This window comes from Pongo abelii, chromosome 5 (assembly GCF_028885655.2).
Source record: "Pongo abelii isolate AG06213 chromosome 5, NHGRI_mPonAbe1-v2.0_pri, whole genome shotgun sequence".
Lineage (NCBI taxonomy): Eukaryota > Metazoa > Chordata > Mammalia > Primates > Hominidae > Pongo > Pongo abelii.
In genome coordinates this window covers 144,608,145-144,622,079 of record NC_071990.2, presented here as the reverse complement: position 1 = coordinate 144,622,079, position 13,935 = coordinate 144,608,145, and the positions used below count along the sequence as shown (strand labels likewise).

The 13,935-nt window shown below is 40.2% G+C and overlaps 1 protein-coding gene across 12 annotated transcripts in view; it reads right to left on the bottom strand.

The window, feature by feature from the left end:
• AIG1 (androgen induced 1) overlaps positions 1 to 12,171 on the bottom strand; it is a 290,545-nt gene extending 278,374 nt beyond the window's left edge. For 4 of the 12 annotated variants that reach the window (XM_054558239.2, XM_054558243.2, XM_054558248.2 and 1 more), the window contains exons 1-2: positions 10,655 to 10,762; positions 10,277 to 10,396 (exon numbers count right to left, since the gene is read on the bottom strand). In XM_054558239.2, coding sequence (XP_054414214.2) covers positions 10,277 to 10,396; positions 10,655 to 10,747 — 213 coding nt within the window. In that variant the 5' untranslated portion in view covers positions 10,748 to 10,762. The other 8 variants (XM_054558240.2, XM_054558245.2, XM_054558242.2 and 5 more) reach the window with 6 other exon arrangements.
• Between the last annotated feature and the right edge of the window lie 1,764 nt (positions 12,172 to 13,935).

The following is a 13,935-nucleotide window of genomic DNA, read 5'->3' as shown; positions in this document are numbered from 1 at the left end:
TCCCTTAACGGATAAATGGCTAAACTGTGGTGTATGCATACTATGTAATACTACTAGCAATTAAAAAGGAACAAACTACTGATACGTGTAACACCTTGGGTGACTTTCTAGGTTAATTATTCTGATTTTAAAAAAAAGCAATCCCCAGAAGTCACATATGTATGGTTATGGATACACAATATTCTTGAAATGACAAAAATCATAGAAAGAACAAATTAATGGCTGCCAAAGGTTAGGGATGGGTCAAAGGGAGAAGATAGTTGTGGCCATAAAAGGGCTACATGAGGTATCTTTGTGATAATGGAAAGGTTCTATAACTTTACTGTTTCAATATCAATATCTTGGTTGTGATATTATAATACAGTTTTGCAAGGTGTAACCACTGGGAGAAAGTGGGTGAAGCCTACATAGTATCTCTCTGTATTTCTTACAACTGAAGTGAATCTACAATTACCTCAATTAAAATGTCAATTAAATATTAAAGGGTCGCTGCCGTTGAATGTTTTTGTCTCTAAAATTCATGTGGAAGCTTAATCCCCAATCTAACAGTATTAAGAAGTAAGGCCTTTTAAGAGGTGATTGAGTCATGAGGGTTCTGCCATTAATGGATTAATGTGTTAATAGATTATCACAGGAGAGTTAGTTATCACAAGAGTGGGTCTGTCATAAAAGTTAGTTTGGCTCTTTCTCTTACGCCCCTCTTGTCCTGTGATGCCTTCCAGCATGGTATGGTGCATCAAGAAGGCTCTCACCAGTGCCAGCACCATGCTTTTGTACTTTTAAGCCTCCAGAACTGTAAGACATAAGTTTCTTTTCTGTATAAACTACCCAGTCTGTGGTATTCTGTGGTAGCAACACAAAATAGACTAAGAAAATAAAAATTTCTAAAAAAAAATTAAAAATACCATTCACAATAGCACTAATCAAAAATAAAATAGGTATAAACCTAACAAAATACATGCACAAACTATACGCTGAAAACTACAAAACACCGATGAAAGAAATTTAAAAATCTAAATAAATGAAGAGATATGTCATGTTCATGGGTTGGAAAAGTAAATATTGTTAAGATGTCCAACTTTCCCCAAATCGTTTTATAGATTCAATTAAATTCTACTAAAAAATCCAAGTACAATTATCTGTAGATATTAACAAGATTATTCTAAATTTAAACAAAAAGGAAAAGTAATTAGAATAGCATAAACAAATTTTGAAAAAGAACAAAGTTAGATGATTCCCACTACCTGCTTTAAAGATTTACTATAAAGCCGCAATCAACAATGTGTGGTACCTGTGAAGGGGCACACACATCAGTAGAGCAGAATAGAATCCAGAAACAGACACACAAATGTAGTCAATTGATTTTTGACAAAGGTGCAAAGGTAATTCAATGGCAAAATGACATCTTTTCAAGACACAGTGCAGGGAAAATTGCACAACATATACCAGAAAAAAAGGATTATAGATAAAAATGTAAAACCTAAAACTTTAAAACTTCTAGGAGGTTCCATAAAAAGAAGAAAAATGGTAAATTTTGTATCATCAAAATGAACTTTTGCTCTGTAAAAGACACTATCAATAAAATAAACTACAGACAGGAAGAAAACATTTGCAAATCACATATTTGCCAAAGAGCTTTTATTTGGCAAACATAAAACCTCTCAAAGCTTAATAATAATAAAACAACCCAGTATTTTTTAAATGGGCAAACTTCACAAAGAACATAAATATATTATTAAAAGGCACAGGAAAAGATAATTAACAACTTCAGTCATGAGGGGAACTGAAAATCACAATGAGATAGTGCTACACACCTATTAGAATGGCTGAAATAAAAGAAAAATTGACAACGCCACACTCTGAAGATACAATGTGAGTTCCCATCTGTGGAGCTCTCGCACATTGCTGGTGGTAATGCAACATGGCACATCCACTCTGGAAAACTGTGCATCTATCAAAACTATGCATCTGTCAAAACTTACAGTATTGTATACTAAAAAGAATAAATTGGCCGGGCGTGGTGGCTCATGCCTGTAATCCCAACACTTCGGGAGGCCAAGGCAGGTGGATCGCTTGAGCCCAGGAGTTTGAGTCCAACCTGGGCAACATGGCGAAACCCTGTCTCTACTAAAAATACAAAAAAATTAGCCAGGAGTGGCGGCATGCACCTGTAATCCCAGCTACTCAGGAGGCTGAGGCGTGAGAGTCGCTTGAACCTAGGAGGTGGAGGTTGCAGTGAGCCGAGATCACGCCAGTGCACTCCATCCTGGGCGACAGAGTGAGACTCCATCTCAAAAAAAAAAAGGAATAAATTTTAGTGTATGTGGATGAAGAATTTATAAAAACCATATGTTCATATTGAATTTTTTGTTTTTTTAACAGAAGTATGTATATGACTGAAAAGTCAAATATTAAAATACTAACATTGGTATCTCTGAGTGATATCCGTAATTTTAAAATAAGTTTTAAAGAATATGATTTTTTCTGATCTCTGACTACATACGTATGAACACACATATACATATACACTGTAGTCTCTCTAAGTATGTTCCTGTATGTACATAAAGTTCCAAAATAAATACCATCTTGAAGCACTAAAATGCTAAGAAGCAAGGAAAATTAGGGAGAATTAAGATGGACTATATTTTCTTCCCTGTATTTCTATTGTTTCCTGTATTTGCACAAATTTTCTATAATAGGTATGTATCGCTTTTGAAATTAATTTTTTAAATTATAACACAGCCTGACAGACCTAAATATAAGACAATGTGAGTGTGCTAGTGCATTGTCTGACTTGACAGAATTCCATGCTTCTGTCATATCTTGTTCAATTCCACAATGGATCTGATCAAGTGGTGTCTCACTTTCCAAGAAAGCTCTGCTTCCACTGCACTCAGAAGGGCTACCCAGCAGGTGAGGCATGGGCCTTTTAACTATCTAACTACAGACTGCACAAGAAAGCTATGTTGTATGGAATCCTAAGCAGTAAGATTTTTCCAAGCATGCTTGGATCACATGAACATCTGATTCAATGTGGAAAATTGTACTATTGTTCATGCTTCCCCCAGAAACATATGACATTTCAGAGACACACAGAGAAACAAATGAAAACCCTCAAGAGCAGTTACCAATTTTGCTAAATGTTATACCAGACATGGGGGAATGGCAGGAATGGGAAAAGAAGTGACCTCAACTAGTGGTCAGATGATTTTCTGTAATTTCAATACCATTTGCAACTAAGAGGGAATGGGTGATTATATCATCAACTATTTCCCCCACTCTAACAAAACCAGGCCCCTATTTTATGCCTGATCCAAGAGAAACATGCAAAGAAGGTGAAGAGGATTCTATGCAAAGCATTATTCTCACAATTCTTCCTCCAGGTTAGGAAAAAACATTATTTGAGCCTTCAAGTTTATGTGCATATTTTAGGGTCAAGTCTGAGTCTCCTGAAGAAAAAATTTGCAATTTTACACTCTCTGTATAATATCCAAAACCCCAAAAAACAAAAAACAAAAAAAATCCACCTAATTTTGTTCCCTGAGTACTCAATAAACTACTGGCCTTCACGTGGCACTGTGTGGTTTTGACTGGCAAAACTAAGTACCATAGTTACATAATGACATGCAGAATCTCTTCTCAAGATATTTTATTTCCTATTTAAAATTAAGTCATGAACTAGAGCCAAGAATATGTTTTATGATAAATATGTAAATAAATATAAGACTAACTCAAATGCAAAATGTAGTATACTTAAGCTGCTTGTTTTCCCTCTTTAACATTTTTTAAATGTCAAAAATTCTCAGCATGTCTAAAAGCAAAAATGGTATCATCCAGGTACACTTGACCGTTTCCTATTCTTTGAGCACCCCAAGCTTTTCCACATCTGAGACTTTATTTATCCTCATCTCTCTCTGGTTTTCTGAAATTCTTTTGCAATACAGATCTAGATAACAAAAAAAGTACCTAGATTATATTACCTTAAACTTCTACAAAAATGCCTTCACCTAGCCAAAATATAAGACCATGCCTTTGGCTTTCATAAAACCATCAAATAAGAAACATTAACCATAAAGATTTTTCTATATATTACACTAAAAACCAATCAAAGATATTATCTACTATGCTAACCAATGTTCTTTTTTTAATTTTTATTTACAGACAGGATTTGGCTCTGTCACTCAGGCTGGAGTGCAGTGGCACTATCATAGCTCATTGCAAACTCGAACTCCTGGGCTCAAGTCATCCTCCTGCCCCAGCCCTCACATAGCTGGGACTATGGGCACATGCCAGCACCCCCAACTAATGTTTAATTTTTTGTAGTGGGAACCTTGCTATGTTGCCCAGGCTGGTCTCCAACTCCTGGGCTTAAGCAAGCCTCCTTCCACGGCCTCCCACAGGGCTGGGATGACAGGTGTAAGCCACCATACCCACCCTTAATGTTCTTTTAATAAATAGCTGAGTGATAAATTACCTTGACAAGTCAGTGCCTGGAAAGAACTGTATTTTTCCCAATAAATTGTTATACCTCCTTTCTTTCAACATAGGGACAATACAATCAAATGTGTATTGTTTTTCACCTTAGTTGCCCTGAAGATTATTTAAATTTGTTTCTCAATAGCAATAACAAACCCATCTCTCGTATCTGAAACATATCTTTCTCTTTCTTTTATTTTCAAGTTGTAATTTCTTACATGTTTTTTGTTATATCACAGTGAAAGTCAATCTGTAATATGTTTTGAAAATAGGCAGAATTCAGGCCAGGCACGGTGGCTCACACCTGTAATCCCAGCACTTTGGGAGGCCGAGGTGGGCAGATCACTTGAGGTCAAGAGTTTAAGGCCAGTGTGGCCAGCATAGTGAAACCCTGTCTCTACTAAAAATACAAAAATTAGCCAGGTGTGGTGGCAGGCGCCTGTAATCCCAGCTACTTGGGAGGGTGAGACAGGAGAATTTCTTGAACCTGGGAGGCGGAGATTGAAGTGAGCCAAGATCACCACTGCACTCGCCTGGGTGACAGAGTGAAACTCTGTCTCAAAAAAAAAAAAAAACAAAGAAAATAGGCAGAATTCATATATTAAGACTGCTCTACAGGGTCCTACAATTAATCCATGTAAATTAAAAAACAAAAACAACGTGGCTTAGAGCAGCATTTATCAACCTTGAATGTGCATAGAAATCACCTGATGATCTTATTAAAATGCAGACTCTGATTCAGAAGCTCTGGGGTGGAGCTGGAGAGGCCACATTTCTTACAGGCTCCCAGACAAAGGTGATCCTGCTGGTCCTCAGCCCACACTTTGAGTAGGCAGGGCCTGAACAATATTCTGCCATGACACGAATGAAAAGCCAGTCCAGGAGGAATAATGGGTATGATACAGCCCTAAGGAGGATGGCTCTCTAAATGGCCAGTACTACAAACTGGAGCCAATGGGATTCCCAGATATCTGTTTCAATCTTTAAAAATCAAGATGTCTTACATCCATCATCAATATTTTAAGTTTTCTAAAAAATTCAGTTTATGGTTTTCAAAGAAGTTGATTCTGACTCATCTGTTAGACTCTACCACATACATATGAATAATGTTCTGGTTGATACATTTTTAAATTCCTATCATTTTGAATGTTTTTGGGAGGAGACAGGACAAGAAAAGAATACCCAATGAAAATTTGGGAAGAGAAAGCTTCCATTTACTTAAACATTTACTAAACACCTATCATACCCCAAATACTACTTTAAGACCTCAAAATACATTTGCCTTTTTCTTTTCATTTATTTATGTTGGTTTTATCCTAATTCTTCTTTATTATCTTTCGGGGCAATTATCATGTAACATGCAGTATAATCATTTTGCTAGTGAATGAGTGAATGAATCCATGTCACTTGAAGAAAATTCATCAGCTGTGATATTGACTAACAAAATGTTAATATTTGAGCAACAGCTAGTTTAAATTTTCTTTCTTTCCAGCTTTTTTCCAATTAAGTGTATTCCTTCTCCTGGCCTGACATGTTACATAATGATAATCTCTGAAATACTTCACAGTAAAGACCTAGTTTTTCCAAAGTTGTCCATGTCAGGCCTCTAAGCCAAAGCTCAGCCATTGTAACTCCTGTGACCTGCACATATACATCCAGATGGCCTGCAGGAGCCAAGAAGTCTGGGGCAACCGAAAAACCACAAAAGAAGTAAAACAGCCAGTTCCTGCCTTAACTGATTAACCAACATTACAACATTCCACCATTGTGACTTGTCCCTGCCCTACCTTAACTGATCAATCAACCTTGTGACATTCTTCTTCTGGACAATAAGTCTTGTGATCTCCCGACCATGTACCTTGTGACCCCCTTTTCTGCTAACAATAAATAACCACCTTTTACTGTAATTTTCCATTACCTACCCAACTCCTATAAAGCAACCCCTTCCCCATCTCCCTTCGCTGACTCCTTTCTCGGACTCAGTCCGCCTGCATCCAGGTGAATTAAAAGCTTTATTGCTCACACAAAGCCTGTTTGGTGGTCTCTTCACACAGACGCGCTTGACAGTCCAGTCTTTACAGATTCTCATATTGCCCACTGTTACACATATGTATGTCTCCTCCACATAATTTCATGGACGAAGTAGGAAAAAACTTGCATTTTTGTTAAAGCTAAAATTAACCAGTTATCTACTATACATAAAGGGCTAGCTGAGTCACTGCATTTATTTCATACGAGTACAAAAAGAGTTAAGTTTTTTTCTAAGTCAGAGGCTTTAAAGCCAAGTATACTAGTTTTCTATTACTGTGGTAACCAATTACTATCAATCGAATGGCTTAAACGACACAAATTTATTATTCTACAATTCTGGAGGTCAGAAGTCCAAAATACGCTACAATTAAGCTGTCAGCAGGTATGTGTTCCTGGAAACTCTAGGAGGAAAACCATTTTTTTTGTCCTCTCTAGCTTCTAGACACCTCTCATACCCCTTGTCTCCTGGCTCCATCCTCCATCTTCAAACTCAGCATTGTCGTATCTCTCTCTGACTTTCTTCCAGTCACATCTTCCTCCAACAAGCTCTTGTCTTCTGTTTCCCTATTCCTTTTAAGGACCCTTGTAATTACATTGGGCCCAATGGGATAACTCAGGATAATTACCCTATTTTAAGGTCAATTGATTTGCAATCTTAATTCCATCTGCAACTTTAATTTCCCTTTGCCATGTAATCTAATGTATTCACAGGTTCCTGACATGAGAATGTAAACATCTTTGGAGGCCCATTATTCTGCCTACCACACCAAGACAGTGTTCTTTTTCCATTTACTAACTTCAGTTTTCCAAAAACACCTTAGTTCTCTTACAGTTTCTCAACACTAGGAAAAGAAACCATTGGAGAATAACAGTATAAGATTACTGGTAGCAACAATGTGTATTTCAGTTTTTGACCATAAACTCTGAATCTATTGGAATGACCCTCATACCCAAAGAGAGATATGAATACAGCCAGAATGGCCACTGCCACATAATCGTCTGCTCCTGGATGCATGCAGCCTGAGATTCCTGACTCAGATCCTGGTAAACTGAAGCCATGGAATATGGAATCCAACTGTGGCTAACAGGATAAATGATTCCTGCAATCCAAGTTGGCTAGAAAAAAGGGCATTCACATTACAATTTTAAAAAGTTAAACTCTTGCAAAATTACTCCAATAAACTTAGACTCATTAATATTGTACAAGGCACTAGGTAATAAAGTTTACAGTCTTTTTAACATTAAAAGTGAAAAGTAAAATGGCTAAATTATAGTAGCCTAATCATTTCATGCCATTACTGAGGATTGACAGGTTGGTTGTTTTAACAGCTGTACAATGCTTAAGCTCTAAGGATTCTAAATCTCAAATAATAAAAAGAGTAACACTTTGCATGAATGTTTTTATGAATATATCTCAGACATACTTTCTCACAGGCACTCTTGGTTAAAGATAATTATTATATTTCAATCAGGAGCCACAGAGTAAAAAATTACAACACTGGCTAAAGGTCCTATACAATCTGAAGCTAAATATGAAGCAAAGTAAATGTTTCACATTTGAATCTACTGTCTGACTTCTGGGATAGAAAAAGTCCTGTATGGTGATTAGTATGTAAAACAGGCAAGTCCAATCATTGAATACTAGAAGATACATTATATGACAGCATATCAAGCTGACTCTACTATGGTTTCATGTCACACAAAGGTTATGAGAGGTATATCGTTTCTTCTGAGCCTTGTTTTTTAATGCACAGTAAGCAATGCCAATTATGAAAAGCAGGCATCTCTTGGGTTAACCAACACCCTCAATTTCTACCTCTGTTCACCTGCTGACCCCTCCCCTTGCTCCCACAACACAGCATCTACTGCAAGAGTGATGCCGAGGGCTGTTTCTAGTACCTATGGCTCCCACAGCATCTCTGTATTCTTGCCCAGCACTGCTCTTTAGCAACATTCAAATAGGCCAGCTCTAAGTAAGGTCTGACTTAGGAATGGGATAAGGCAGTGTCCCAAAAGGAGTTTTGCTCACATAGCCCCTCAAAGAATTCTGAAAATCTATGCACATATTTTTAAATAACATCTCAACATCCTTAACATAAGTGTAAACACTTGAAAAAGGGACATCTTTCTGGCACTCTATGGGTTGTATGCTTGCTTCATATACATATGCATCAGAACCTCAGGGTTGCAGACTTAGCTCATTCAATATACGGAAAATGTCTGCTACACAACATAATTGGCAAAGCCAATCCTCATTGACAAGCCAATCAACCCAATAAGACTTCCTGTCAAGACAACTCCAACATTGTTGTTCAATCAAATATAAAGATAGCACTGGTGACAGCCATCTATCTTCTGGAAGCTAAAAGGAACAGACAGAAAAACACACCTCAGAGTCTTGTCACCGGCTCCTCACTTGGATGAATGGGGAGAATGAAAGGAGAACTGGCAGGCATCACGCATGTTCAGAGGGAAATTAGTTTCAAGCAGAGTTGGAAGATGAGGATCTGAAAATTAAAACCCTTGCAACATTCTGTGCCCTGTGAAGTCTTGTGGGCCTAAGGCTATGTGCACAGTTTGGAGACTGCTGGGCAAAAGAATTGAAATTCCACTCTGAAAGTATCTAATATAATGCAAATATAAGGTGTTATTTTTAAACCAAAAGCCTCTCTGCATTTCTTTGAGGCATCCTAAGCCTTTGGAAATTTTTAAAACAGGTATCATGTTCTCTTCATCAGAATGGAGGGTCAACAAGAGATTATAATCTCGCTGGTGTAGCCAACCTAGTGTATAGTCTTGGATAAACAGTTCAGGGAGTCCCAGGAATTGGTTCTACAATTTCTCTGAGTGCTTTAGAACTTCATTGCTTTTGTTTTAAGCCTCTTCCTAATAATCTTTTAGTGTGTGTCTTAGTCACCTTTACCCTGAAATTCCTAGGTCAATCCATGAGTTCATTATTGGGCCTTATGCCCATGTTCTGTTCTCCAGGGGTGTTGAAGAGGGACTTTTAGTGCCACAAATAGAAAAACTTTCAAAATGATATACTAATAATAACCTGCACCTGTCAAGATTATCATATTGTGCCAACAGAGGAGCTGCTTATGCAAACTACTGTAAATTTGTACATGGGAAGACAGAGAAGTGTGTACAGTCACCTTGGAAATGCACTTTGAAAATCTCTGTCTCCTAATATGTACGGGGTAAAGGTTGAAAGTAAATTATTGACAATGGGAAAAAAAACAGATCCAAAGAAGACAACTTTATTAGGTGCTTTCTCTCCCTTATGAGAAGGATTTGGTTCTTTCAGGTGAAGTTCCAAATCACTAGACAATACCCAGTTTCCTTCAGTTGCAACAAGTTCATCCCACGGTGGGTCCTCTGAAAAGCACCTTGAGGGCGAATGGGTCCCAGGCCATTCATGATCAGGTCCGATGCTTTTGTTAGTTGAAGATTCTTCCCGTGTCACCTCTTAGAAGCAGTTCGGTGTTCCCCTCCAAAGAGCCCACCACCTGGCTGCGCCCCACCTCCATTTGTCCCCCAGTTGCCAGGCAAGGGTACCCAGCTACCAGGTAACGGTGAGTGGTTCAGAAGGTGCCGCTGTGGGGGCAGCTAGGCCTTCACACGCAATCACTGGGGAAGAGGCGAGGACACGGGTGGATGCTGGAGGCGCGCACGTGCGCAGGTGCTCGCGCATCCACACACACACACACACACAAACACACACACAGGCACGGGGTGCGGGGCGAGCAGGGGGAGGGGACGGCCTTACCAGATCAATGAACGTCAGGAATTTCCAGCTCCCTCCGTAGGTCTGGTGCGAGGGCATTTCGATGGCCTTGTAGTTACACAGGATAGAGCAGTAGGACAGCAGGATTGCCATCCGCAGCACCTGGCAGGGGACAAGCGCCATGTTCGCCAGAGGCCTGGACCGGCTGGGCGGCGAGGAGAGCGGGCGGGAGGGAGGCGCCGGGCGCGCGGGGGCGGGCACCGTGGGAACCCGGGCGCGGGCGCGGGCGCGGGCGCGGGCGCGGGGCGGGGGCGGGGGCGGGGGCGGGGCGGGGGCGGGGCAGGGGCGGGGCAGGGGGCGGGGCAGGGGGGCTGGGCGCGCGCCCCCGGGTACTGGCGCGGCCGCCAGCGCCCCGATGACCTGTACTGGCCGGGTGCGGTTTGCGGACGCTCTCCACTGCCGGCCGCGGCCTGGCAGGCGGCGTGTCGTCATCTCTTTCGTCACCTTCGTCATTCTGCTCCTGCGTTCGCAGGGTCCCAGGACACCCGGCCAGGAGGCGCCCCCTAGGCATCCCAGGAGTGGGTGCGACCTCTGAGTGCTACGAGGTCTCGGGAAGTGCGCGCTGATCTCCAGGGGAAAGCGGGGCCTGTGGCTAGTGGGCGCCGGGCCGGGCGAGGGGGCGGGGAACCTGGACTTAAGGAGTGGACCCCAGTGTCCACAAATGTTCCCGCCCCGGAATCGTGGTGACGCTTCCTGGGGTAGTTGCAGTTGGCCGAGAGCTGGTGCCCCGTGTGGAGGGATCCGGTGGGGGTGTGAACGTGAGGTGTAAACCCGAGCACAGGCAGCCGCGAGTGACTTTCAGTATTTTGGGGCAATAAGGTTTTCAGTGTTGACAAACGACTGTCAATCACTAGGAAACTCTCTAAATTTTGCTTTCAATGGGTAGGCTACGCAGCACTTTTCCATGAGAGATTGATTAATGTCATATCAATATATAACATCAGCTAGAATATGAACTTTGGACAAGTGGTTTATAGATAAAAAGCTATAAAGAAAGGGTTATCAAATAACTTTCTGCCACAGGATTGCATTCAGCTTTAAAAAAATTCCAATTTTGCATGTAAAAACCCCTGCGTGTAATTTAATACTAATCTTCTGGTTGTTAAACTGGTTTTGCCCTTATTTTTTTCTTACACTACACTATCAGGGCTTAATGGAAGGAAAATAAATATAAACTGGAGTCCCTTCTGCCTTCCAGTAAATGTTGTCACACTGAAGTTGCATCAGTCTGTGGGCAACATTTTCATTTCAGCCAACCAGATGCAGGGGCGGATTATGAAAAGGCAACATAGGTATTTCCTGTGGATCCATTTAAAACAGGTGTCCTCTTCAAATAGTTTCTGAGTCAGAGGATGTGGAGGGAGGGCTGGTGGGGAGAAGCATAGTGCTAGAGGTAAAGAGAAAGTAGCAAGCCATGGATGTTTGCCTGAATGTTTCCAATCAAACTCTAAACTAAAATAAAGAGACCCACTAGATTTTTTAAATTGGCATTATAATTATGCTAATGGAACAGATGTCAGAAGAAGATTCTACTAGCATTAAAACGATGTATTGATGATTTTTAGTCAAATCTTAATGTAAAAGTTGGGTTTACTTTTTTTAATTGTGCATCCTTGGTACATGGTTATAAAACTGCCAAAAAAATAAAAAAGAGTAGATCTATTGAAGATCTACCTACCTTCATAATGTGTCTGTAGTTGGTTCCTGCCGGTAGGTTAGTGGTCTCACTGACTTCAAGAATGAAGCGGCAGACCTTGGTAGTAAGTGTTACAGCTCTTAAAGATGGCACAGACCCAGAGTGAGCGGTAGCAAGGTTTATTGTGAAGAACAAAAGGACAAAGCTTCCACAGCATGGAAGGGGACCGGAGCGGGTTGCCGCTGCTGGCTGGGGTGGCCAGCTTTTATTCCCTTATTGTCCCCTCCCGTGTTCTGTTTCTGTCCTATGAGAGTGCCCTTTTTTCAGTCCTCCCCGCGATTGGCTACTTTTAAAATCCTGCTGATTGGTGCGTTTTACAAAGTGCTGATTAGTGTGTTTTACAGAGTGCTGATTGGTGCTTTTTACAGAGCACTGATTGGTGCGTTTTACACTCCTCTGGCAAGACAGGCAAGTTCCCCAAATCCCCACTTGTCTCAGGAAGTCTAGCTGACCTCACCTCTCAATAGAGCCTTAATAAAGTTTTATGAGTTAATGTGATATTTGCAAAGTTTGATATACCCTTCCTACTTTACATGTTAGACAATTATTAAGACTCCCCAACCCCATTGTTACAAAATGAAATAATATTTTCATAAAGCCATTTTTAATGGTCAAGTTTTTTGTTTTGTTTTGTTTTTGTTTTTTTTTTTTTGTGAGACAGAGTCTAGCTCTGTCACCCAGGCGGGAGTGCAATGGCATGATCTCAGCTCACTGCAACCTCTGCCTCCTGGGTTCAACTATTCTCCTGCCTCAGACTCCCAAGTAGCTGGGACTACAGGCGCATGCCACCACACCTGACTAATTTTTTTGTATTTTTAGTAGAGACGGGGTTTCACCATGTTGGCCAGGCTGGTCTTGAACTCCTGACTTCGAATGATCCACCTGCTTCGGCCTCCCAAAGTGCTGGGATTACAGGTGTGAGTCACTGCGCCCGACCAGTTTCTTTTAAATAAATAACTATAACTCTTAATTAAGTATTTAGAACCTATTCTGCTGGGTTTGCTTTTGTTTTTTCATGATTTGCCAACCATGATGAGATAGTTTTGTGCTTTAAAAAATGAAGCGTTTGTATAAAACTTGACTCAAATACTATTTTATGAGAATGTCAGTTCACAATTTTTGGAACTTCTTGATAACTATTAACATGTCCAGATTTGCTTTCTCTGCTTTTCAGACCATATCTAACAATCTTAGTCATGTTTTACAGATACTTTTGTGGAAAATATTAATCTACACACAGATTGTGTTTTTACAGCGTAAACAATACAATGGGCATTATTGCTTTTAAAACTTCCTTAGGTAAGTTATTACTTTTTATGAACTATAATACATTATTCACTTCTAAGTATTCTTATGATGATTCCATATTTGATTTAGATAATACTGTTTTCTATGTATAGAAGAAATATTTGCATGTCTTTTTTTTTTTATCTTTTTCATTCTACTACACAGTTAGTGAGACTGGTGGAGAAGAGCCTCATCCAGTTGAATTTCATAAATAGCAGTAAACATAAGAAACACCAAGGGAAGATTTCAAGAACCCGTTTTAGCTTCAAGCTATATTCTTTGATTGTTGTAATATTTCTTAGACTATATATGGGGCTGAAGATACCCTTTCTTAAGTACTTCTAATAATTGAGACAGACTGTTCATTCCTTTTTTTTCTTTTGGGGGAGTGTATTAGTCCATTTTCATACTGCTATGAAGAAATACCTGTGATTGGATAATTCATAGAGAAAAAGAGTCTTAATGGACTCGCAGTTCCACATGGCTGGGGAGGCTTCACCCTCATGGCGGAAGGTAAAGGAAGAGCAAAGTCACATCTTACATGGTGGCAGGCAAAAGAGTGTGTGCAGGAAACTGCCCTTTATAAAACCATCAGATCTCGTGAGACTTATTCACTATCACAAGAACAGCACAGGAGAACCTGCCCTCATGATTCAAT